Source organism: Thunnus thynnus, chromosome 7, assembly GCF_963924715.1.
Source record: "Thunnus thynnus chromosome 7, fThuThy2.1, whole genome shotgun sequence".
Classification (NCBI taxonomy): Eukaryota; Metazoa; Chordata; class Actinopteri; order Scombriformes; family Scombridae; genus Thunnus; species Thunnus thynnus.
In genome coordinates, this window is record NC_089523.1 from 5,208,850 (window position 1) to 5,236,224 (window position 27,375).

Genomic DNA, 27,375 nt, shown 5'->3' on the forward strand with positions numbered 1-27,375 from the left:
CCTTAAAGGGAAACTTTGGTATCTTTAGCTGATTTCAACAACATGTGAACCCTCGTAAGATTTCAGAGTGAGACTTCTCCTTGAGCGAGATTTGATAAATTCCAGAAATCCAAAATTCATTTCACAGCATAAATCTTGTAGACAACTGATTTTCCTAAAATGCGTTTGGCTTCAGTTCCCTTATCAGAACTTTTTTTCTCATCTCTGTCGACTATTTGCATAAAACAGGAGCAAACAGCTGACGTGCTGGTTGTTTTTTCCCTTCCTGTTCTCCTTTTCCTTTAACTTGTTCTTCACTTGACTGTTTACATTCTCCTCTCTACTCAAAACACACTGTTTTCTCCTGTGGTGATTGTGACGTACCACATGATCAGAGCTGATACCATGTACACTCAGGTCTGTTCAGGTCCACTCGAGTATTGGACATATTGACATAAAGACACCGAGACCTGCGGCAGTAAAAGGAGACCCGACCCAGTTAGACCCAATTAGTTGAATTTGGACCCGTTCCCTCATCAGAGCAATTCCCTGATGAGCCAAGAACTATATCAAGCCGACTATCATTGAGGCACCTTTGCTATTCATGCAGCTATCCCTGCCCTTAGACTGTATATGTCTGAATATAATGTTTTTTAAAAATTAACACTTGAACTTTGAATAGTGAAAATGGTATGAAAAAGAATGTAGGAAATTCCAAAGTGTGTGAAGTTTAAAGTTTGAATGACATTTACAAGTCAATGTATGATGAATGGAGTATAGGGTATGAAATGGAGACAGTTTGAGCATTCCTTCAACTTCTTATTTTTTTGTACATTTTATTTGATCTTATTTCGTTTTCATTTCTAGATGGACAAGAAAGGCTGTGCCACTTTTACTATCAAGATGTCCACTTTCACAAAACTTGACCAAAAGGTGCTGCATGATCGACTCATCCTCATAGCTGAAGTGGAAGAGGAGGGAACTAGTAAGTCTTATTAGATTTAAAAGGGAATCAAAATATTTTTTTTAAACTATCAATATCATGTATTTATACAATATGGTATACATGTTGTAACATGGAGGCATCTCGTGCAGGTATTTCACACAAACAAGAGAAAAGAATAGCTGTTTCATATGTTGTTGGAAAGCTGTCATTTATTGACACACCTAAGATTTATAACCAAGGATCAAATGTGGAAGGAAAAGTAAGTGCAAAATGTTATCTTCACTTCTTCCATGTGATTCTACACACAGTGTAACTGAAGCAATGAGTATTCTCAATAATGACATTTATTCTGACAGGTTAAAGCAGTATACTACAATGATACACCCATTGCTGACAAGCCGCTGTACCTGTTTAAGGGAGCAAGGTGGTCATCACATTTGCTACAGAATCTCACAACTGACAGCAATGGTATCGCTACCTTCTCATTAAGCACAGCTACCCTCCATGGAGACATCCGCCTCAGTGTAAGTAAGAGGTAGCATTAACAACCTGTCAGTCACATCAAAACTCTCTGCAACCCAACAGCTCGAACCTACAACGGCTTCTAAATATGCTGCATCTGACCAAGGTCTGATAGTAGCTGGTGGCCATATTGGAACAGTTTTGAACTATTTTTATACCAAAACCTTTGGATTGGCTGTGATTTTACCACCAACCCAACTGATTCATTTTGTGCTTGAATGATGTAAGCTTTTTATATATCGTTTGTTAACTGTCTTCGTTTACATCTGAATCACAGCCTTGGCCTTTAAATATAGTAGTATTAAAAAGCGGGCAAAGAAAAACACTTAATAGGAAAATATAAAAGAATAGAGAGGGACACAAAGCAGATTAGTGAGTAAACAATAGGAAAATGATACTAGTTTAAACATAAACCAATTCACAGGACAGTTAGAGCGTTTTCTAAAGCTTGCAACAACCTTAACCACCATGAGCTCATTTATAGTGTTTCTTTTCTATTCTGTAGGTCAGCAACAAACCAACACTGGAGTACCATGCCTATAGATATAAACACTATGAGGCTGGAGAACACACGTTGTCTGAGGCCAAACAGTATTCTCGTGACACAAAGTCAGTCAGTTTCCTGGAGGTGAAGACGAAGGATAAATCACTTCCCTGTGACAAAGAAGAGGACATGTTCATCAAATACACTGTAGTTGGAGAGGCCCAGGGCTCTGCAGATGTGATGTATCTGGTGAGTGGTGGGTGAGCTATTTCTCAGCTTGTCCCCAGTTGTCTCCTCCAGAAACATGGACACTGATTTTGAGAAACGTCCACAAGCCTAAGAAGTGTCAGAACAGCTGTTTAGTTGTACCAAGCTGTTTAAAAGAGTTTGTAGATTCAGTTTTATTTTTTAAATTCTAAATGAACTATTATTACATCAGTGAAGTCAAATCCACAAAGCTGGATTTGTAGGTTAACAAAGTTAACTTTGGGGTAACTTTCATAAAGAAATCTTCATAATGACTTCAGTTGCAAGGAGCACGTTTCTGAAGGGTTATGGATCACAACCACCTCCTCACCAGTCAGCTGTGGGGAAACAGTGAGTCCTACAGGATCCCAGTATGGACAAAATAGTGATGAGTATAGCAGAGCACATTCTTACAAACAAGTAGAAAAACTTTTCTTTTCATGACAATTTATTTTATTATGTTAATAAATCTTTACATTACAAAGTGTCCCGCTCACAGCCAGTATAGCAGCTTCAAGTCTATTTTCCTCTGTTTGATGCTCATACTGTAACTACAGTGATGTTTTGAGAGCACTTCCAAAACACTGGTGATCTACACTCAACACTGTTCCTCAACACATTACTTTCCTATTGCAGGCTGCTCAACATGTTAAAATTTCAACCACATACTAGAGCCTAAAACATAGATAAACACTGATTTATAACATACTGCTTTTAGTATTTGGTTACTTTTTACATGTTCTGTGCACTTTTTTGTGTTGTGTTGTGCTATTTCTATTTCTGATTCTAGAGCTGTGTTTAGTTTAGTTTTTGTAACTTTCATCATATGAACTCATTACTTTAGCTGTACGACAAACTTTTTGACACAAACATTGCACACATATCCCACTAAGAACTTCATAACATGACAAATTACAACAGCAGACACTGTTGTAATCTGTTGTTAAAGGGAATGAGTGTTTAAAGTTAAGGTACATTATTCATTCTTTGTGTCACTTTCTCTCAAATTCCCCAGGTCCTATCCAGAGGAGCCATTGTCATGCAAGGCTTTAAACAGGTGGAAGTGCAAGATAAATCAGGTGGGCGACTTTAATCACAAGTTTGGGGAAGCATGTGAATGTAAGTTGTAAGACAGTTCATATAAGTTGGTTTGCTTTTTCAGTATCTGAGGGTGAGGTGTCCTTTAAGTTGAAAGTGTCTCCAGAAATGGCACCAGATGTCCGGGTTGTGGCTTACGCTGTCCTTCCCAGTGAGAATGTGATCGCCCACAGTGCTGACTTCTCCACTGAGAAATGCTTCGGTCACAAGGTCAGTGAGAGAGGAAGACGAATGTAGATGACTGTCTGTCAGACGTGGCTGTGGAGTCATAAAGGAATCATACACCTGCTGAATCACTGGTGATAATAATATGTAGCCTTCATTGAAAAGTTGTCACTCATCTGAAGTAATGGAGGGCAAGAGAACGTTGAGTTACTGCTACTAAAACAATTTCAGAAGTGCAATTACTGACTCTTCCTGCAAGAAGAAAGGGGATAAATATCAGTTGGCCAATAGGAGGATGTCAGTTCAATGAAAAGACCAGTGACTTGACCAAAAATGCCTCCTGTGTAAGGATTAATCTGGTCTTTTGGCATTTGTTAAAAATGTAAAGGAGTTGGAGTAAAATACACATTTGTGTCACATTGAAGGGATTACAGGTCCTCAGATCATACCTCTAAAGTCCAGATGGTGTGATGTGTGTTTTGTGTGTGTCTCAGGTGTTGCTGGAGTTTTCTCCATCCTCAGCTGTCCCAGGAGAGGAGAACACCATGCAGCTGACAGCCCAGCCAGATTCTCTGTGTGCTGTGAGTGCTGTCGATCAGAGCGTCCTCATCAAGGAGCCAGGGAAGATTCTTGATGCAGACAAGGTAACTGCTGGTATTAGTTACAATATTTACCATCATCAGTTACACAGAGGTTACAGGCTATAGCCCAAAGCCCACCAACCACTGCAGAGACATATGAAATGAACCATAGTGTATTTGATGGTAATTGCTGAGAAGTGCAGTTCCAGTGGTGCAGTTTTTCCCCATCAGCCACAAGGGCAAGAAAAGGAGCCCATTCTAGCCAAGCAGCAACTACCAAGGCTTGAGACTGAAGCAAATGCAGAAAAACCTTAAAGCACAACGCCACAGATGGCTGCTAGATGCTCCAAATGATTCCCATTCAAAAAGCCTCAACTTCTCTCCAGAAATACTGAGTCAAACTTTTTTTTCAACAAGTCATTATGTTCTCAATCTCTAGATTTTGGCCCTCTAATAAGTGTGCTGGTTGTCATTTTGGAAATTATTGCTCTGTTTATAAGATTTGAAGACTTATAGAAGCTTTGATGTCTTCCATGTAAGTGTTGATTGACAGCTGTGATTGACAGTTGGCTCACCTGCTGCTCTCCCTGGCTCCAGAACTTGCACTGAGTCAGACTATTGTTGCAATATTTAAGTAGCTTTAATGCTACTTGATTATGATACCTGCCCTGTTAGTATAATTTAGCTAAAATAGCTAACATTAGCCCAAGTGTGCAGTGCTCGGTGTTCACAGTAAGCTAGCGTTAGCTTGGGTCCAAGGTAGCAGGGCGTGTTTCTAGTGTGAAAGGCAACAACCTGTGACTCCTTATTTGGAGGTCCTGGCTCCAAACGGAGAAGATGAGGCTGACTATAAGCTGCAACTCTGGGCTTCAAACTAGCTCCAAAGCAAACCAACGGGTGATGTCACACCTCGATACATCCATCTTTATATACAGTCTATGATTCTAGCCCATTCCCCACAATGAGCAGTCAACAGCCTTTTCCCTTAACTTTTCAATGGGATACATCTGGGTTTGTCTCCCAAGTAGTGGATCAGACAATCCCAATCAACTCTTTCAAAAAAATAAAAATCTACATCTACATCTAGGTGTGTTATTTTTATTCAAACTTCTTATTTATGGTCAATTTTAATGTTTGTCATTGTCTTAAAATTTCAGCAGTTTTAACATGCTGTTGTTTCTTTCTTTCATTTTCTCCCTTTTCTTTGTTTTCCCTACAGTACCAGTCTGGTACTGTATGTGATACAGCTTTTCAGTATGATTCATTGCTGGTTTTATGTTTTTACCCACTTGTACAGCACTTTGATATTCAGAAATAAGGTGAAGGCACTATTTTGACTGATATACTTTACATTCAGGCTTCAAGATAAAAGAGTGGGCCTCAGTTACCAGGAGTTCCCTAATCGTCAGCTCTGTAAAATAACAAATATGTTGCAGTTTATAGCTTTGAACCGTCTTTCTTTTCAGATATTTGGCTTGTTGCCCATCACAAAAGTATCCTCTATTCCACATGAAGTTGTAGATTCAGTAGAATGCTTGCATGTGAGACCCAGAAGATATGTTCTGCCATACCCCCGACATGACGAGAGAGATGATGCTCATACAGTTTTTCAGGTAATTTTTACATGCGACAAAATTTCTCTTGTTGCATGTGATGAACTTTTCAGTGACATCTGTGTTTTGTTGGATTATCTAGAATGTAGGGCTGAAGATGGCATCAAATTTGCTTTTATGCCTCGATTATGAAGAAGAATACAACGTCTTGTATGGTGAGTTGTTTTGTTTTTGTTTTGTTTGGTTTTTTTGATGGTGTTTTTGCTGTACAGTAAGACAGTTCACTGCGTCACTGCTGCTCTCCACTTCTGTTAGAATATTTTGAGGGCTGCCCCCTAAAAGTCGCTGATCCGATGCATCAGTCAATAAACCCCCGAGTCGACTTGCATTTTTTCAGTCAAATCTCTGGCTTTTTTTTTGTGTGTGTAATGCAGCATGATGGGCTGTAAACTTTTTCAGAATTGTGTCTCTAAATGACCTAAACACATAACTGTGATGGAAACTAAGCGAGAAGATGGAAACAGTGTGACGCAGAGCAACTCTGTTTCCTGCTCTGAGCTCTGGGCTCCAGTGTTAAATGCAAGTCAAATAAACTCCTGTTTAAACGTACACATACCAGCATCTCTGCCATCTCCTTTAAAATCCTGTATGATCGATTCTCCTGACAGCGCTGTCAGTAGCCATCAGGAGAGATGTTCCATGTGGGGCTTGGATTTTATAACTAAACTAATACCAGGTTTCACACTTTTTATTTCTATGACTGTGTAGAAATCTGATTTTTTCAGATGATGAACAACAGATACTTCATCATGATCAATTCCAGAGGAGTGGCTGCACTGGGAGTGAGCTCCTGATTACATCTCAAACTTGGACCCAAAAAAGTGGAACATTTTGCAAATTCACACTCAAAAATCTTCAGAAAGGACTTTATAGAAGAAGGAATAGCATTGATCAGCAAGAACAGAAAAGAAAACATATATATATTTTTCAAATCAAAATAACTAGCTAGCTGTCAACTGCTAACTGCTAGCTGCTGTTACCAATATTCCAAAGGAAATACAGCACTAAAGAAGCTAACAGAAGAGTTGTTTTTTTTTAACAAGAAGAAAACTTAAAGGATCCTCTCGGGTAATGTAATCCACACATGCTGGAGCCTCTCTGTGCACCCTGGACTCAAGAAATGATGGCATATGACTGGGGGTCACTCATCGGGATGGGGAGATGGTCAGCTCATCCCCCTTCTGACCCTGCTACCAGGCCAGTCCAGGTTTTCAAACATAAACATCAGATTAAACATCAAGTAAGACTATCTGTACATCCATCTCAACATTGAAGGAAAGGGTCCTGGCCACATGGATCTTCTGGGGTTCCTAACCACCCGGATGGCGGCCTTTTCTCCCCGCTGAGGTTGAGAGGAGGTTCCAGGTGCACCGGACCGGTGCTGAGGGGCTTAAGAGGAGCTTCTACCCTCTGGCCACTGGGATCTCGGATGGGATTGCTACATAGGACTGTCCTCCAAGGCTGTTTATCGTACCACAGAGCATGCCTGTCAAAACCTGCATCAAGTTCAACGCAGTGTTTCATCAGCAAAAACACCTGGGCTGTGTTTCATGGAGTGCTCTTTGGACTACTGTTGGTACTCATTGCTATATTGCCTGTACGTGGGCGTCTGGCCACAGCAATCAATCCTGATGGAAAACAACTGGGACGACGAGTGATTGAGCTTAGGACAAATGCTGGCTCATGGCCAGTTGACACTCCTACAGTGAGTTTTCATCATAACTTACTGGGATATTTTGCAATCTATTCCTCTGTCCTACGGCACGGGCGAGCCCAGGTACCAGAGCGAACATCCAGTGGACCAGTCATCTGTCACCCCAATAGCAGGTCTCTTCTTCATGCTGATCCTGCTCAGCAGAGATATTCTGCTAAATCCTGGACCAGTGACCCCTGGAGTGTTGCAGAACTTCGATGCTGATTAGTGCCTGAGTGTGTCTCTGGACTGCCCTGGTGCCAGTGACGAATGAGTAGCAACTTTCTGAGCCGGGCTTCTCCCTTAATGGACTAAACTTTGTTAACACAAGGCATCAAATCTGAACTTTCTCTGTCTGACTGAAACATGGTTGAAACAAACAACTCCTGCAAGTGTGTTCACGGTGCCCAGATACCAATGTTTCAGAAGAGACAGACCTGATGGAAGAGGAGGAGGGGTGCTTTTTTATGTGAGAGACAACATCAAATGTGAACATGTGGTTTATAATACGGGCAACACGTTAGAATATGTTGGGATAAAAATAATGTTATCCCAACAAATGTCTTTTAACATCATAGGTGTCTATAGGCCCCCTTCTGCAGATGACACTTTCTATGATCAACTCACAGAAGTCTTGAAAGAGTGCAATCTCAACAATTATTACTTATGGGTGATTTTAATGTGAACTGGGAGGATAAAACTAAGAGGAAAAAACTAAAAATGATCATAGAGAAATTCCAACTAGAACAACTAGTAAAAGGCCCATCTAGGATTGCAAAATGCTCCAGTACACAAATTGATCTGATATTTACTAACAAACCAGAAAGAATAACTAGAAGTTATAATTTAATCACTGGCTTATCAGATCATAACCTAACCCTATGTGCAAGAAAACTGACTAAAAGTAGATTTAAGACCAGGGCAGCTAAGACAATGATCCTTCAATGCATATCCAGCGCTAAGCAAGAAGAATTTACCAATGAAATTAACAGCTTGAACTGGGATGATGTACTGTCCTCTGATGATCTGGACTATGGCTGTACTTTTTACTTTTACTCACAGAATCAACTCTGTGAGGGAAAGATTTAATGTGAGGATACAGATAAAATCTAAAAATAAAAACAATTTACCATGGTTTAGTGAAAAATTGTGGAAACTAATGAAGTCTAGAGATGCTGCAGTAAGGAAGGCAGTTAAAACTAAAAGAGACACTGACATGCTGATTATAAAGGTTTAAGGAACAAAGTTATTCAAGAACTAAGAGAAGCTAAATCTCATTTTTATCTCAATATTTTGAATGAGGCAAAAGGCAACAGTAAATTGATCTGGAAAAACATCAATAATCTCACAAGGAGGGACCCAAAATTTTTTGGAGATTTTAAACTCAAAGTACAGGGAAAGTTAATTGAAGATCATCTTACTGTTGCTTCTGTCTTTAATATTTTTTTTGTTGAGTCTGTAAATGAGTTAGGAAAAAAATTTACAAAAAGGAAACTGGATATTGTTCCTATGGATGCTACACACCAGGTTTTCGAGCTGGTAGAAACTAATGAGTTACAAGTAAACAAAATCATCAGCTCCTTGAAAAGCTCCAAAAGTAGAGATGCTTTCCAATTTGACACCATGTTTGTCAAATCACACAAAGATATTTTAACTCCCCCTATTGCTCATTTAATTAACTTGTCTTTTAAACACAGCTCCTTTCCTGATGACTGGAAATGTGCCATTGTCACGCCTATTTTTAAACCTGGAGACCACCTTGAAGCCAGTAACTACAGATCAATAAGTATACTGCCAGTACTCTCAAAGGTTGCTGAGAAAGTTGTCATTAAACAACTGACAACATTTCTTAATACAAGCAATTTTGGTCTACATTGTATGCAATTTGGCAATTTTTAGGGCAAATCATTCCACCGAAACTGCTACCTTGCATTTACTAGAGCAAATTAAATCGAGACTTGAGTAGTTGGTGCTGTATTTTTTAGATCTGCATAAAGCATTCGACACAGTCAATCATGATCTTTTAATATCGAAACTCTCTAAATTTAACTTCTCATCTAGAGCACTGGCATGGATGTCTTCATATTTATCTAATAGGATACAATGTGTTAAAGTTGGTGACACACTGTCCAGTTACATGAAGTGCACAATGGGTGTTCCACAAGGGTCAGCGTTAGGTCCCCTATTATTTAGCCTATATAGTAATGACCTCCCTCAACAGTGTCATGATGCAGAGCTACAAATGTATGCAGATGACACCGTTGTGTACACACATGCAAAAACAGCTGAGTTAGCTGCTACAATTGCATTGGAAAGGATCACACATTTGCTTGATCAATCATGTCTGAGTCTAAATGTAAACAAGACAAAGGGTATGTTTTTCTCTAAGACTATGGTACAACCTCCTAATGCTGATATTTTCATCAAAGGTGAAAAAATTGACATAGTTACTGATTTTAAATATCTTGGTGTGACACTGGATCCAAATTTGAACTTTACGAAACATGTTAAAAAAACGGTTAAAACCATAAAGTACATCTTAGCAAACTTTAGACATATTAGAAACTGAATCTCTTTGGACGCAGCAGATATTTATGCACGCTATGATTCTTTCCCATATGTCTTATTGCATCACATGTTAGGGCAGGCTGGAGAAACAGCCATAAAACCTCTTGAGTCCTTATACAAACAAACTCTAAAAACTCTGGACAAAAAGCCAATGCATTTCCATCACTGTGGGGCACTGGAGAAATACAATTTACTGAGCTTTGAGAATTTTAGATTATTTTCAAATTTGTGCCTAGTTTATAAAATATTAAATGGTTTGGCCCCTCCCCCACTATGTGACTTTGTGTACACTCGCTCAGTAAGTTCTATTAGATCCTCCAGAATATCCTCTATACAAGATTGTACCATACCATTTTGCATTTGGGCAGTCAGCTTTCTCTGTGAAAGCCACAACTCAGTGGAATACCCTACCCGATGATATGAAGAACTGTAGTTCAATGAAAACATTCAAGGCCAAATTCAAAAATCTACTAAAGACCAATCAGCTGTGTGACCACTGAGTCTAAACTCCATCTATGGTCTTAATTTAAATTTGACAAGTTCTAATTGACATTGTGGGTGTATGGGATGTGCTGTGTGTAATTTTGTATTTTGTATGGTGTGTTCTGTGTGTTTGTTTTTTTTTTGTTTGTTTTTTTTGGGGGGGGTTGTTTGTTTTGTTTTGTTTTGGGTTTTTTTTTTTGCTTTGTACTGTTTGTTGTTGTGCTGTTGTATGTTTTTTGTTGGGAACTACAGATGCAAACTAGCTTCAAGCTAACTCTCGTGCAGTGCATCTTCAATGTTTCAAACTGCACACTATCCCAATAAATCAATCAATTACAACAGCATTAAGGTAAAACATGATTTGTATCAGTTTAGTGTTGGGCAGCTGCTCTGCAGGTGTGCTTGATTTAACTGTAACTGTGGTAACTGGTTGGAGTCATAATATATCTCATAGGAGGTTGTGTTGAAGAAAGAAACAAATTGATAATATAATGCTGTTTAGTATGTAGGCTTATCAGAACAAAATATATGTAACAAGATAAATATATACTGTAGATGAGACTACACCCCTCCACTTGCCATGCTGACTCTAACTCAACTGTTAAAATCCTGAGTCGGGGACAGCCCTAAATATTTTCTAGTTTCTTTTCAGGTATCTCTTACGTGTTGAGCAGTGCTGACGAAGCTGTTGAAGTGGAGTGGGAAGGAGTAACATCCTATTCTCCTCCTCCTCCGCCAATAGAGACAGTTCGCACTTTCTTCCCTGAGACTTGGATATGGGACCTGGTGGAAGTTGGGTGAGTTTCTGTCACAAGGGGTTTTGATAGTCATGAAATGGAAAAAATGGGAGTCTGAGGGTAATAAACTGTGGATGTATTAAGAGAATTGGATACTGTGTTGCAAGATGGCACCCCATTCATTACAAGTTGCCCACTGGGCCCATAGAAAGATGTTTTTAACTGGCTGACTTCCTGCACACATTAATGGTATGAAAATACTTTACTGATGCTTCTTGGAGACTTTTTCATTTTGACCTCTGATCTGTTGATCCAGAGAGTCTGGAACGAAGGATGTTTCCGTCACTGTCCCAGACACTATCACCACCTGGGAGACGGAGGCTTTCTGTCTTTCCCCTCATGGTTTTGGCTTGGCTCCTCGTAAAGAGTTCAAGGTCTTCCAGCCCTTCTTCCTCGAGCTCAGTCTGCCCTACTCCATCATCCGGGGGGAGCACTTTGAACTGAAGGCAACCACCTTCAACTACCTGTCTAGCTGCATCATGGTAAGTCATATTTTTACAGATTTATTAGTGTTACCTGACATGACATAGTCTGCCACTATAATATTCTTTGTGCGTTGATCTTGTTCTTTCATTAACAAGACCATGCTAGCTGCTCTGTGAGGCTGTACATTTGAACAGTGCTCTTTTGTGCTAAATGCTAATGTCAGCATGCTAACATGCTCATAATGAGAGTGGAGCAGAGTGGAGTGAACATTCTCACATCTGGTAAGAAACTAAACCAAAGGAAAAAGTTTACCAACTCGTCCACTGATGCAGACTGGAGCAAACCAACTACAGGTTTTTTGTGTCCAAAGATATGTTATTAATAATCACACTTATTTAAGTAGTGTACTGTTATTTTGACACACAAAGCACATGTATTATGCTGTGTCATATGTTTTATTCCTAGCAGTGGGACTGTTTTTAATCAGGTTTGGTTGGCTACATACAGGCTGCAGTAAGCAAATGCCATATGCTAAACTCCAGTTTTATAATTAATGTTTGTCTCTCTTAAACAGGTCACTGTGACTCCAGCCCCCTCCTTAGATTTCACCCTCACTCCTCTCTCTGGTAACCAGTACACATCCTGCCTGTGTGGCAATGAACGCAAGACCCTCAGGTGGACCATGGCCCCCTCAGCCTTAGGTGAGCATCAAGCTTTTATCCATCAAGGTCTTCAGGATGCCCTGAAGCTGTCCTGGCTGTCCCTCTTTTACCAGCACAACTCACAAGTGTTTTGACACTTTTAGAACTTCCAGCATCTGAGAAAATTATCAATCAAGTTTTATACACGGGTATATGATGTTTTTTTAGGGGTTGTGAATGTGACTGTGAAAGCTGAAGCTGTGACATCCGAGGTTTCATGTGACAATGAGATCGTGACTGTGCCAGACAGAGGTCGCATCGACGTGGTTACACGATCTCTCATTGTAAAGGTTGGTACCCTAAAACTAAGATGACAAAGAAAACCATTTCATTTTGTATTTAATCTAAGATAAAAGTAACACTGGAACTCACATTATTTCCTATCTCATTTCCTCTCAGGCTGAGGGAACTGAGAAGACAAAGACCTACAACTGGCTGCTCTGCCCTAAAGGTCAGTATGGGTGAGGCCAGGCATCAAACGTTTTGTAAAAGTTAGAAAGGGTGCCCTAGATTACATGTCAAACATGTAACTGAGACATTCATTACTTGCAAAAAGGTAGTAATTACAGTATATTTATGGCAATTGTTTCAAGTTTAGCACAAGTATCTTCTTTTAAATGTCATTACTTAAATACATTTTATTACATTTTATCATAAACTCATTACACCCAAAGAACCTTCAGTTTTGTGGCATTCATCTATCTTATTTCCTATCAGTGGTGGAAAAAGAATTCAGACCATTTACTTAAGTAAATATACCAATACAGCAATGTAAAAATACTCCATTACAAGTAAAAGTCCTGCATGAAACATCCTACTTAAGTAAAAGTACATAAGTTTTAGCAGCAAAATGTAGTTAAAGTAAATGTAGAAGACTGGTCCTTCTGACTGATATATTATATATACTTATTATATAAGATGAAATACATCTTTGATTTTTGGTGAAATATTGGATCATTTGAACATTTATTGAAATGAAACCATGTGAGAAGTTTAGAGGGAAAAATCACTATTTGGTGGAGCTGTTAACAACTCATAGACATGTGAAATGTGACCCCGACTACACACTGCTTTATGTAAGATGTCAAAAGCCAAAAAAGTTGGAAACCACTGCTTTCATCTTTAATGTGTTGTATTTTAAAAGCTTGTTATATTATCCATTGTGTCAAATCTTCATCTAAAAAGTAACTAAAGCTGTCAAATAAATGTAGTGGAGTAGAAAGTACAATATTTCCCTCTAAAATGTAGTGGAGGTATAATACTCAAGTAAAAGTACAAGTATTTTAAAATTTACCTAAGTATATTACTTGATTAAATGTATTCAGTTATTTTCGTCACTGCAATTGATGATCCACTGACCACCTTAAATCTAAATAACCTTGTTTTAGTTGTGACCTCTGCTTTCTGTCTCTAAGCTGACTGTTTTCTGTCTGTACACAGGGGAGGCTTTGACAGAGGAAATAGATATACACCTCCCTGAGAACATGATTGATGGATCTGCCCGTGCCTCAATATCAGTCCTGGGTAAACAACTATTTGTTTTATTGAGTGTTGCTTTAACTAAACAAATCCTTAAGTTTAACAAGAATCATAAAGAAAGGCATCAATAACAAAAAAGTACATTAGAGCTGGAGCAGATTTATAGTCAAAAATGTGCATGAGTACTAGTGATTGCAGGATTATACTTGTACAAGGAACACAACAAATGCAACACAGTCATGGGAAAGAATACAGAAACTCCTTTTGTGCACTGCCTGCTGTATCTGCTCTTTTTGAAGCTTGTTAACATGCTTCCAAGAAAAATAACCACAAATTTTGCTTGAAAAAAAACCCCCACGTGATTTATGTGCAAAACATCTGACTTGCTGTTTCTAAGCAAAAGAAGGCTTTAGCTCATCTTTTTCTGTGATTAATTTCGTTCAATTTTTTTTAACCATATATATAATATTTTTCAAATAATGAAAATACATCTTTACAACTTCACAACTCTTACAAACATTTTCAGTGCTGTAAAACCAAAAGAAAATATACTTATATTACTAGTGTTTATGAGACACATTTAGAAATTAAAGGTGAGGTTAGTTACATGTTCAGGCTTAGTGAGTCAGTGTTTTTGTGCAGGTGACATCCTCGGCCGGGCCCTGAAGAACCTGGATGGACTGCTGCAGATGCCGTATGGATGTGGAGAGCAGAACATGGCTCTCCTGGCTCCCAACATCTACATCCTCCAGTACCTGAAAAACACCCAGCAGCTGACCCCAGCCATCATGGAAAAGGCTAAAGGCTTCCTGACCAGTGGTGAGTCTCTGAGCAACACCCTCAAACCTGACTAACATTTTTCATCAAGTTGTGATAATATTCACTTTGCTGTTTATTTCTTGGCTTGGCAGAGAGGTTATCTTTCAAATGACAAAATTACATGTTCAAAAAGTGAGCTAAGAATATTAAAAAATATATTTTGGTGTTTTTAGTTACAAACAGCATGAAAAAGGTAGATAACAAGTGACCTCATTAGATTTATCAGTTTACTTACAACTTAATGAAAATAATTAGTTTCCAACACGCCTACTTGTTGACTCTGATTGGTCTGGAGGCCCTGAGAGGATTTCTGATAATAAGCTTTACTTTTCTTTTTCTCAGATTTGTCATTATAACAGTCCCTAAAGAAAAGAAACACACACACACATAAAAAGAAGAAAAATGTGGGCTCTTACCTTAAAGTCCAATATAAAATCTACAAAACTGAGATTGTGAAAATGACTGAAAGGGACTGAAAGAGTTGAAGATGGTGTAGTGAGAAAAATTGTAGATGCTCATAACTACTGTATATAGTCAGAGAATACATGTAGCGTGATTTGGGACAACTGAGTACAAAAATAACCGACATTCAATTGATATACAGTTTATATATTAGGGATATGCATCAATTTTAATGTCAAATACTTGTGCTTTTACTGGAAGTTGAACAATTTGAACAAAATTAGACTGAGAAACATTATTAGTATTTATAGTTTCAAACTCAAAAACTCAGAATGATCAAATATGATTGACAATGGCCTGACAGCATAAGCAGTAAACCCTGCAACCGTCATTGCATTTTGTTTCAAATATTGCTCCTTTGTGATTAGTGCACGTGAAAATGTGACGTCACCATTTTCCAACTGAACCACGCTCAGTTCAAGCCAGTGAGAAGAGCACAGGCAAAACAAGCACAGAGAGACTTCTCTTGTGTGAAATAACCAAAACTGCTCTAAATTTGGCAGTAAATCGTGTGTTCATGTGGAACTTCATGGCTCGTGGTGCGAAATTGTCTGAGAAAATATGTCTTTAACAAGTAGGTAAATACATTTTGGGCAAAGTGAGGCTGAACATATCACATGCTGTCAAACTTATGGAGCCATCATGAACAAATTCACCCCAGATGATAACCTTAATATTGAACTTGCTATTAAATCTGAAAGTGTGTGTATCCTTATAGCTTTAATAAGCATACTTTTATTGTTGCACAGGCTACCAGAGACAGCTGAACTACAAACATGACGATGGAGCTTACAGCACATTTGGAGCAGGAACGGGGAACACTTGGTGAGAACATTACTGAATCACATGCTGTACTTAGAGTATATGTACATGATGTGATCATTGGCAGCTGTTGGCTTTCATCTTTCTGCAGGCATTAGTGTATTAGTTAGTGTATTGTGGTGACTATCATGAGACAATACACAGTTCAAGTGCTTCCTCTTGTTCTGCTGTCTCAGTCAATGTCTAACCTTGTTTTTATATCCTCAGGTTGACTGCTTTTGTGCTGAGATCCTTTGTTAAAGCAAAGTCTTTCATCTACATTGACCCAGCAAAGATTGAAGAGTCTAAGACTTGGCTGGAGAGTAAACAACATCAAAATGGCTGTTTCGAAAAGTCAGGAAAACTCTTTAATAACAGAATGAAGGTACTGTTAAAGGGGATCAGGTCATTAGTAACTAATGCCAGCCTGAATATTAGATGTACAAAGATGATATTATTTATAATACTTCCTCTTAACAGGGTGGTGTGTCTGATGAAGTGACTCTCAGTGCTTACATCACTGCTGCCTTCTTGGAGATGGACATTGCCAAAGATGTGAGCACAATCTTCACAAATATCTCAAGTTGTTTTCACTGCAAACTCAAGTTTCATTTCAAGTAAATTTTCCATAATCTCACTTTCATCATGTCTTCCCAGTGTGCAGGTTTTTAATTTAATTTTTTGCTAGCAGCGATATCTTTCAAAAATGTTCTTGGTAATATTACTGCAGGCAGAAAACAGCCTCACCTTTATCCACAATCCAAAATGCTTCCAGACATTACTTCAGCACTGCTCAGTAGTCTCAACCATAGATCAGTCCATTAGAAGACGACATCCATTTTTACTGGCAGTCATCTAGGAAAGTGTTTTTAATAGCCGTGATAACGCAGACCCAGACTACCTGTAGTTAGTGCTACATGAAGTGAGAAATTGTCTTTGTGTGTCCAAAACCATTCATGCAGCACTGGGTTAAAAGCACAAAAGCATCCCTCACAGAAATAATGTTAGCATTTTCTTTTTTAAGTAACATTAACACATATGAGATACCTGCTGTTTGCTTACTGCAAAAATTACTACAACAAAGAATTTAATAAATATTATTGATTTTTATATTATTATCAGCTCATTGTTTACATAAAATTATTATTTGACTTTCACAGCAGAAACCTTGGACGCTTGATGTAACTCCCCATTTTATTTATTGCTCCTGTTAGTGCTAATGTTTTGTATTCAGAGCAAAAATTAATCCTACTGACACACAATATTACCTGCCCTATAACACTTAATAACCTAACGATGAATATGTTTCTTCTGCAACTGGGAAGAGTTTGATGAAACAATTAGCTCTGCTAACTGGCTATGGTTAGCAGCTAAACAGTAGCAACCACAGCACACACAGCACAGAAAAAAAACAGAGAGTAGTATATTCACCATCCAAAACAGATTTTAAAAAAAACCTTCACACTGAAACTCACTCTGTTCGGTTGGTTAGCATTGTTGGCTTCACTTGGGGATGTCATTGTGCTGGAGCTTAATGTTGGTCTGTGTTGGTGGTGGTTTTGCTACCTCTGTATCAGTCTTTGTCATCCAGTTTAGCGGTGCTGTTAAATGATTTGTCACTGCTGTGCTGCTGTAACTTTGATTTATGCACTTCGTCCTTGAAGTCAGAATTGTCTCAACAATAATAATAAGTCCCCATTGAAACTCACAGAGCGGAAACTTATTTGATGCCTTAATTCATTTACATTTCTTTGAATAAAAGAATTTGTTAACATGGCAGTCAAAGGCATTCAATGAATTGTCTTTGGTCCATGGAAAAAGATAAAATAAACAAGTTGTGTTTAGATCAATCAAAATCAGTTGAGTCATAAGAAGATATACTACAATGTGATTTTTATCTGTTTCAGGATCCTGTGGTGAAGAAGAGCTTGTCTTGCCTTAAGGAGTCCACCAGTGACCTCAGCAACACCTACACTACAGCTCTGCTGGCATACGTCTTCACCCTGGCTGGAGACATGGAGACCCGTGCTCAACTTCTACAGCACTTAGACACGGTTGCATCAAAAGACGGTGAGTCATCCTCCTAAATGAAATCACTCTGACTTCATTACTGTGAATGAAGCTCAACTTGTGCCTGTTTATCTGTCATCTGTCATGATCTGTCTAAGCATGTTTTGTTCTTGAGGACAAGGCAAGGCAAGTTTATTTGTATAGCATATTTCAACAACAAGGCAATTCAGAGTGCTTTTCATAGAGCATAAAATGCATCAAGACAGAATATAAAAGCAACACAAGTAAAAAAAGACATTTAAATACAATTAAAAAGTGTTGAATTTGGAAATAAAAAGAAGCTAAAATAGAATAAGACAGATAAAACAGGAGAATAAAAGTTACAGTGCAGTGTAAAATATTAACCCTCAAATTTGGTTTAATAAAAGGCAGTGGTAAACAGAAAAGTCTTCAGCTGTGATATAAAAGAACTGAGAGTTGCAGCAGACCTGCAGTTTTCTGGGAGCTTATTCCAGATATGTGGAGCATAAAAACTGAATGCTGCTTCTCCATGTTTAGTTTTTACTCTGGGGACAAAAAGCAGACCTGTCCCAGACGACCTGAGAGGTCTAGATGGTTCATAATGCAGCAGCAGATCAGAAATGTAATTTGGCCCTAAACTATTCAGTGCTTTATAAACCAACAGCAGTATTTTAAAATAAATTCTTTGACAGACAGGAAGCCAGTGTAAAGATCTGAGAACTGGAGTTATATGATCTACTTTCTTGGTCATAGTGAGGACTCGAGCAGCAGTGTTCTGAATCAGCTGCAGCTGTCTGATTGATTATTTTTAGGGAGACCTGTGAAGACAGTGTTACAGGCGTAAAGTCTGCTGAAGATAAATGCATGGAGAAGTTTTTCCAAATCCTGCTGAGACATAAGTCCTTTAATTCTTGTTTTTATTCCTTCTTATTCTTCAGATGATAGTAGGTTTGTAATTGTCTTAATGTGGCTGTTGAAATTCAGGTCTGAGTCCATGACTACACCAAGATTTCTGGCTTGGTTTGCAGTTTTTAACATTATCGATTGAAGCTGAGTGCTGACTTTTAATTGTTCTTCCTTGGCTCCAAAAACAATTACTTCAGTTTGGTTTTTCTTTAACTGAAGAAAATTCTGGCACATCCAAACGTTGATTTGTCCAATGCACTTACTCAGTGCTTGTATTGGACCATCGTCCCCTGGTGATATGGTTATGTAAATTCGTGTGTCATCTGCATAACTGTGGTAACATATTTTGTTGTTTTCCATAATCTGAGCTAGTGGGAGCATGTAGACGTTGAACAGCAGAGGACCCAGAATAGAGCCTTGGGGAACTCCGCATGTCATTTTTGTCCGCTCAGATGCGTGATTATCTATGGACAAAAAGTATTCCCTGTCCTTTAAGTTGGATTCAAACCAGTTCAATACTGTGCCAGAAAGTCCCACCCAGTTTTCCAATCTGTCTAGTAATATGTTGCGGTCAACCGTACTGAGATCCAGTAATACTATTACTGTAATTCTGCCACTGTAATTCTGTCAGTGTTTAAGTGTATGTCATTGAAGACCTTAATAAGAGCAGTGTCAATGCTGTGGTGAGGTTGAAATCCTAACTGGGAGACATCAAAACGGTTGTTTAGTGCCACAAAGTTGTTCAGCTGTTGAAAGAAGGTTTTTTTAATGATTTTACTTAAAAACAGGAGGTTTGATATGGGCCTATAGTTGCTCATTAATGAAGTGTCTAGATTGTTCTTTTTCAAGAGTGGCTTGATGATGGCAGTTTTCAGGGTGTGTGGGAAGACACCTGAGAGAAGAGATGTGTTGACAGTCTGTAGGAAACAATTTTGAAAAAGCCTGTGGGCAGAATATCAAGGCAGCAATAGGAGGATTTCAGATGTTGTATAATGTCCTCCAGGTTTTTGTGGTTGATCGGATGGTATTGTATCATACTACTCAAATTAATTTTAAGTGGACACAGGGATAACACATATCCTGCTCCTGATATGGAGGCACTGACTGCTTGTCTAATTTTCTGAATTTTGTGAGTGAAAAAGGAGGCAAATTCATTGCAAGCCTTGGTGGATAGATGTTCAGGGGCAACTGATACAGGAGGGTTTGTTAGCCTGTCGACAGTAGCAAATAAGGCACGTGCATTATTATTGTTTTTGGCAATGATGTCAGAGAAGAAGGACCACCTTGCATTTCTCAGTTCCAAATTATAAATGTGATGTCTCTCTTTATAGATTTGTTTTTCACCTGCATTCAGCTTTTCAACACTCTTTTTTTCCATTCTGACCAGCGTGGCATTTCTCTATAGAGAACTTTTCTTACCAGAGACAACCTTCACCTTAGTGAGTGCAATGGCATCAATAACATTTGTAATTTTAGAGCTGAAATTATCTACACGCTCATTGACTGAGACCCAAGAGACGGCCGGTGTGGAATAGAAAGCCTAAATAAATATTTCACTTTTGTTTTCAGTGATATACCGTTTTGTGATTACCTCTGTTTGAACATTTGTGTGCATGGAGATAGCACTCTCAAAGAAAACACAGGAATGATCAGAGAGAACAACATCAGTCACTACAACCTTAGAAATGTTCAGACCCTTAGAGATGATTAAGTCCAGAGTGTGCAACTTGTTGTGTGTGGGCTCTGTCACATGCTGAGTCAGTCCATAGTTATCGAGAATATAACACAGTTTTTTAGTCCCTCTGTCCTGGGGGTTGTCAACATGGATGTTAAAATCACCAACAATAACTACACAGTCAAAGTCAATACAGATAATAGACAGCAGTTCAGCAAAATCATCAAAAAAGGTAGCACAGTATTTAGGTGGCCTGTAGATACTTAGAAATGTAGCTCTAGAGGAGGAATTCGACAGGAAAACTATGCTTGACTATGGACACATAGTACTCTCATGCTGCTCATTCCACCTTAAAACAACTTGATGCAGTTTACCACTGTGCCCTGCGTTTCATTGGAGGAGATCATTGTCATCAGAAAGTCAGGAAGTGGTTTGGTCCTCACTATGAACCAGAGAACTACACACTACCACTTTTGTTTCTACATGTCTCCCACTAAAGATCCCTCAGCATATTACATCTCTTCTCAAATTTAAAACTACAGCTTATCAGTACCAGGTCGGACTAACTTTTGAAACCCCATGAGTAAATACTGATTTTGGAAGACTACCATTATTTTCATGGACATTAAAACTTGAAAGTCTCAGCCCATTTGATGGATGTACAGATACAGTATGTCTGACCGATTGTGTGATGCGTGTCTTCTCTGTTTTATTTCTCCTGCTTTATTTGGATCCTTCTCGCAAAAGAGATCCTGATCTCAATGAAACTACCTGATTAAATAAAGGTTATATGTTGTGAATGGCTGTCCTTAGGGGGCCGGCTTCGCTGGTCTCAGACAGCAACAGAAACGTCAGCCTCTCTGTCTGTGGAGATCAGCTCGTATGTCATACTGGCAAAACTCATCGCCTCCCCTACTGCTGAAGACCTGGCCTACACCAGCCGCATCGTCAGATGGCTGACAGACCAGCAGAACTCTTATGGAGGCTTCTCCTCTACACAGGTACATTCAAAACAGCTGATTGTGGAACTTTGAGTCAAACATACAGTACAGGGATAGATTTATAAGAAAATGGAATTGTGTAAATGTGAGCTACTGTTTTCATAGAGCTTGTGGCCACAATCTGTGTTTTCATCATCTGATTAACTAAGACGGCACCTCATTATGCAAATTAGCAGTTTGACTGCACCTGTCACTGCCCTCCAGATGAAAACTGTGAGTGACCGGGAGCTCATTGTCAGTTCTCAGGTGGGATTTCTATGTTATCAGAGTGATTTTGATTATAAAATAGTTGCTTGGCAACTCCACCTGAGAAAACTGTTAGCTATTACTCATAAATGATGATACTATGATCTTTAGCATCTATGTAATTATTAATACATTAGGAGGCAATAAACACGTTCATGGGAAATGAAAAGCAGATGAATTGACATAATAAGACAAATTAAAAATGCACAAAATATACACAAGGCACCACAACTGGTGGAGACAGAGAGAGAGAAGGATGGAGCAAAAGGTTCATCAGATCAGACCTGTGCAGGTTATGATGGATGTTGTGTTGATATGGATCCTGACATAAATGCAGCCCAACACTCACTTAAATGTCTCAACAAAAGAAAGATTTGTAGTTGCAGCCTATAGTGATGATATAGTTCATTGATGGTAGAGTTCAAATTTGAATTTGATCAACACAAACCAAAACTTCCCCTTCTATTGTTTTCTGCATTACAGTAGTCAGATACTGTGTTTGTTAATAAAAGCCTATTTTTTTGTTTCTAATAAGCAGTTTGTTATATTCAAACCTATGTTTAATGCATGTTTATTTTTCTCACTACAACTTTCCTTGTGGTTCTTGTAAATCCCATCCCATGTTTATGCCTCCGTTTCAGAGGCAGAGAATTTTCCATGCAAAACTGACCTTAGAAATTATGATTATAATTTGATTTCAGTGATTGTATCACACCAAGGACAAAAGCAGTATCATAGTATATTAATTTCAAATCACATATACTGAGCATTACTTTCCAGTTTTAAATCATAACTTTCCTACCTTTAGGCAGCCATTACTATCAATTGATCAACATCTTGGAGAGACTTGAAATTGATAAATCGTGCCCTCAGAATTATATGGTTCTATCTGACATTTTTGTCAAAAATGAGTTATTCATTTGAAAGTATTCTTTGACATGTTATTAACAGTTTGTGTAGGTTTAATTTTGTTTTCTGCATTATTGGCCCTAAAATTTGAGAAAAGAAAACGTTCTCTCTCAAAAATCGATCTCTAACTAGACTACAAGGTTTCATCTGCGAAGCACCAATCAGAGCTCAGAATGTAGACAGGAGGACCAATCAGGTTCCACCTCTTCACCATTTAACCTCACTGCTCTGTGACTGTGCTTAAATGAGTTGAAAACGTCATAAAATGCTGCTCAATCTTAAGTTTTGAAGACTCCAAATTGATTAATTTGATCAAAATAATTAAGTAAGATACAAACACCAACTGAGTTAAAGTCAGTTTTGTATCTTGTTTGAGCTCAGTGAGAAGCTGATGTTGACCTCTATCTACTGTACCATGCTAGTCAGCTATCTTTCTAAGTTTAATTACACAGTTAGCAGAGTTGTTAGCAATAATTAGTTAACAAAGGTTATCTCAGGGCACTTTTAACATAGAGCAGGTCTAGACTGCATGAGTCTCCCATGAGCAGCACTTGGCGACAGCAGCAAGGAAAAACTCCCCTTTAGTGACTTAAGTTATTCTGAGTACTTAACAAATATGAAAGAGAAATTTGAATATGTAAGAATATGAGATACATTCAGGCTGCTGTTTGCTGATGCTAACACTACCTGCTGCTAACTGTGTTTGTGTGTGTTTAATGTTATAACTTGAGTCCTGCAGGAGAATCAGTAATGACAGAGAAACATTCAGAGCTCAGACACTGACAGAGACCCTAGATTGTTGTTGAAGTACAACAAACAAACAAACAAACAAATAAATAAATAAATACGTAAATAAGTAAATTTGGGAGCAGAAAAGCTCTTAGATGAAGAGCAACAGACAGAGACAGCAGCAAAAAAACATCAAAGCAGAGAAAGGAAATTAACAGAGAAACATTTTTAAATGTTCTGTCTGTCTTAAATTTATCAGTTCAAATCTGTCAGTAAAAACCAAATGTAATTATGTCTAACTTTAAAACATGCAGCTAAATCGTTGTCTGTGCCCAAATATCATCATTTTGTGTATTAAAACAAAATATGACAAATCTGTTTACTTTTTCCAACAAAATCATCTTCTTTTCTGAATTCTCAGAGTTAGAAGGTTCTATCAGAAATCAGCTGGTTATAAAAACAACACTTTAAAATGTGATTAAAAAGATTTTGATAATATATATTTAGAGCACATTAAGGGTATTTGTACTTTATGTCAGTTTTGCTAACTAGGATGTCAAAACTTTGAACCTCAATATCTCAAAAACCACTCAGAATGCAGATAGAACCTGATAATTGTGAGGTTACGAAAAGTAAAAATCATGTCTGCCTTTATTGTTAAATATTAAGTTACAATATGGTTGCATGAATGAGATTATAAGAAAAGATGAATTTGAAAAGTCTGCTACATGTCTCTCAACAATATAAGTTTATTAAGTACATTTGTACATTTCTATGCTTTTCTCTCTCTCTCTCTCTGTGTGTGTGTGTGTGTGTGTGTGTGTGTGTGTGTGTGTGTGTGTGTGTGGTCCAGGTATTCCTCATGTTTTGGGGACATAAATCTGTTTACACAGTCATGATGTGGGGACAAAAAGCAAGTCCCCCTAACGTAAATCATTAATTTTAAGGTGAAGACTTGGTTTATAGTTAAGGTGAGTTTAGGGTTATGTTAAGGTCAGGGTTAGGCATGTGGTGGTTAGGGTTAAGGTTAGGATAAGTCTCCAGGATATGAATGTAAGTTAATGTAATGTCCTCTGAAGTGATGGAAACACGACTATGTGTGTGTGTGTGTGTGTGTGTGTGTGTGTGTGTGTGTATTTGTGTTGTAGGACACAGTGGTGGCTCTTCAGGCTCTGGCTCTCTACTCCACTCTGGTGTTCAGTCCAGAGGGTTCAAGCACAGTGACAGTCCAGTCTCCCAGTGGCCAGCTGACATTTGATGTGAACCAGAACAACAAACTGCTCTACCAGGAGAAGATGCTGCAGGACATGACAGGAAAGTACAGCCTGGAGGTGAAGGGAACTGCATGTGTGTCAATGCAGGTCAGTGAATGCTGGAGATCTGTTGGTAGATAGATAAATTTCATCCCTTATTGTTCCAAAAAAGGAATGAAATCTATCCCTTATTTAACTATCATGAAATTATTTTGTCAAAAAGATGGGGAGATACAGAAATGATTTTATAAATTAAGGAAATGTATTCATTTTAAATGTTTATTCCTCCACCCAAGGAAAGAGGCAGCATCACTCGAAATCTTTTTCTCAATCTGGAAACCTAAAACTACAATCATTAGCCTGTGAAAACCAGATGGTACTTCTCAAGGGGGAAAGGAAATTCATAAGATTCTTGTTAACTTTTTATGAATGTTAAATCTTCCTTGTGTACCTGTTTGACAGATTTCTCTTCATTATAACATCCCAACTCCTGCTGATGTAACTACACTCAGTGTGGAGGTAAAACCAGAGGCTGACTGCACCAGCAAATCCACCACACCTAAACTCACTCTGAAGCTAAAATCACTGTAAGTACATCAACAGCACAACAATGATAGAAGAATTATGCAATTTCAAACAAATAATCTCCTGAGTAACTGTTGGTGGATGGACATGTTGGAAATGTTTACAACTTTGTAGTTATTTTGTAGTACTGCCAGTGCCTCACATTAAAAACTCTCTATGCATCAGCCAGTACAACTATGAAGAACAGAGTAATATCTCACTGTGTAACATCACATTTTTTATGGTTCCATTACAGTTATAGTGGGAAGGAGACCAGTTCAAACATGGTGATCCTGGACATCAAAATGCTCTCTGGATTTGTCCCAGATCCAGAGTCTTTGAAATGGGTAACTTATTACTGTAGTTTAAACCTGTAATATTTGTGTCAGATGTCGATGTCGTGGTAACTCAGCTGAATATCATGTCCTCACAGCTCAAACGTGCCCCGCTGGTGGATCGTGTTGAAGAAAAGGAAGATCATGTTCTGGTGTACTTAGAGTTACCAAAGGACATACCCATCAACCACAGCTTAGAGCTCGTACAGGAGGTCCAAGTGCAGAACCTGAAGCCAGCCGTGGTCAAGATCTATGACTACTACCAGCCAAGTAAATCACATTAACTCTAAAACCCACTTACAAACAAACTGAACAGTTATAAGAAATATAATTTGGAGAACTACAAGTTGTAAATGTGCTGGAGTTTTGGACACATGAAGAGGGTTTGACTGTTTTTGTTTGTTTTAATGTCTCTTCTACTTCTTTTTCCTCTCAGGTGACCAGGCTGAGACAGAATACAGCTACCCTTGTGCTGCCGGTAACAATCTGCAATAACATACAGGAACACTTAAAACATTCATTTAATGACCTGAAAAAAACCTCATTTTAACCAATTTTAACCTGACCACAAAAAGCAGCATGTTATAAATTGTTTTGACAGATAATCTAAGTATGTACAACAATTTAGAAATCAACTAATGTAGTCTTAACAGAATTATTTTCTTTCTTTCTTTTGCAGCATGAAGAGTGAAGGGTGGTCAGTCCTCAGGTCATCACAGATTTCAGAAGATTTTAAAAGGACTTGCACTTTAAAAATGTTCATTTTATATACGTTGTGTAGCTCCATGTCTGTTAGTGTAATCATACACAAACAGTTAACACTTATTTTGCTTGTTACATTTTGCCACAAATCCTTTCAGCTGTGTAACTCCTGTATGTGTCTAAAGTGAAATCCATACACAATGTACAATAAAATGTCATCTGAATGTCCCATTCAAAACTGTTCTTATACTCAACTCTGTCTCTCCAGTTTTCTTTATATGTATTTCATTAATTGACCAGAAATAACATTGTGCAGGTCAGCTTAGTATGGAAAGTGGACACATTCAAAAAGTAAGTGTTGTAATGGCTTTCAAGTCAACTCAAGTCAAATTTATTTATAAAGCACATTTAAAACAACCCACGTTGACCAGAGTGCTGTATAGACCTGAGCAGGTAGCTAAAGGCACAAATACCGACACAAACAACAAGGCACACAGGCACTTAACAGAATAGGCACAAGCCAAAAATCAGCCACATCAGGAGGATTCAAACGCTAGTGAATAAAAGTAAGTTTTGAGCCTTGACTTAAGTCAGTCTTGGGGCTGCAACCGCAAAGGTCACCCCTGAACTTTATTAGAAGTCATTCATTTAAGTCAGGTTCAGATAACATAACTCATATGATGTTATTATTTCTAGTAGTGGCTGCCGTTGTTGTAGTGTAGTTGCAGAAGAGGACATACAATGTTCTAATGCAGCTGTGGTATTTGAACGTCACATAATTGTTTTCAGATTGATGAATGAATTCAAAAATAGACCCATTTGGTCTTTGACTGATGTGAGGTGTCCATTTATTTGGTTTTTAGGCACTTTCATGTAAGAGTTTCCAGTTGTAATTACAACTTGGATGTTGACGTGAGCACTATTTTCCAGTCCAAAACTCACAATTATGCTAGCTCAGGAAAGACATGAACATGGTATTAGGCCACATGGCTGTCGTTGTGAGAGTCACACAAGTCGAGGTGAGAACAAGTCGTAAACTACCCAGGACGCGTGTTAAGATGACATTGTAAAGCTTGATTTATATAAGGGGATACAGCATAGCCACAAAGCCTATGCACAAAGCCACAGAAGCTACAATGCAAGCTGTCCTGTAGTTGCCAT

The 27,375-nt window shown here is 38.3% G+C and overlaps 1 protein-coding gene across 1 annotated transcript; it reads left to right on the forward strand.

Moving 5' to 3' along the window:
• The first annotated feature begins 850 nt into the window (after positions 1 to 850).
• Positions 851 to 26,445, forward strand: LOC137185659 (alpha-2-macroglobulin-like). The gene is made up of 27 exons (XM_067593938.1): positions 851 to 964; positions 1,075 to 1,184; positions 1,282 to 1,449; positions 1,953 to 2,180; positions 3,193 to 3,256; positions 3,340 to 3,485; positions 3,935 to 4,084; positions 5,488 to 5,634; positions 5,717 to 5,789; positions 11,121 to 11,175; positions 11,432 to 11,657; positions 12,176 to 12,302; positions 12,471 to 12,592; positions 12,702 to 12,753; positions 13,743 to 13,826; positions 14,424 to 14,600; positions 15,812 to 15,887; positions 16,092 to 16,248; positions 16,344 to 16,418; positions 17,771 to 17,933; positions 21,289 to 21,476; positions 24,509 to 24,721; positions 25,076 to 25,200; positions 25,434 to 25,524; positions 25,611 to 25,782; positions 25,949 to 25,990; positions 26,192 to 26,445. The coding sequence occupies exons 1-27, from the start codon at positions 883 to 885 to the stop codon at positions 26,194 to 26,196; spliced, it is 3,318 nt and encodes a 1,105-aa protein (XP_067450039.1). The 5' UTR covers positions 851 to 882; the 3' UTR covers positions 26,197 to 26,445.
• Positions 26,446 to 27,375: the final 930 nt, after the last annotated feature.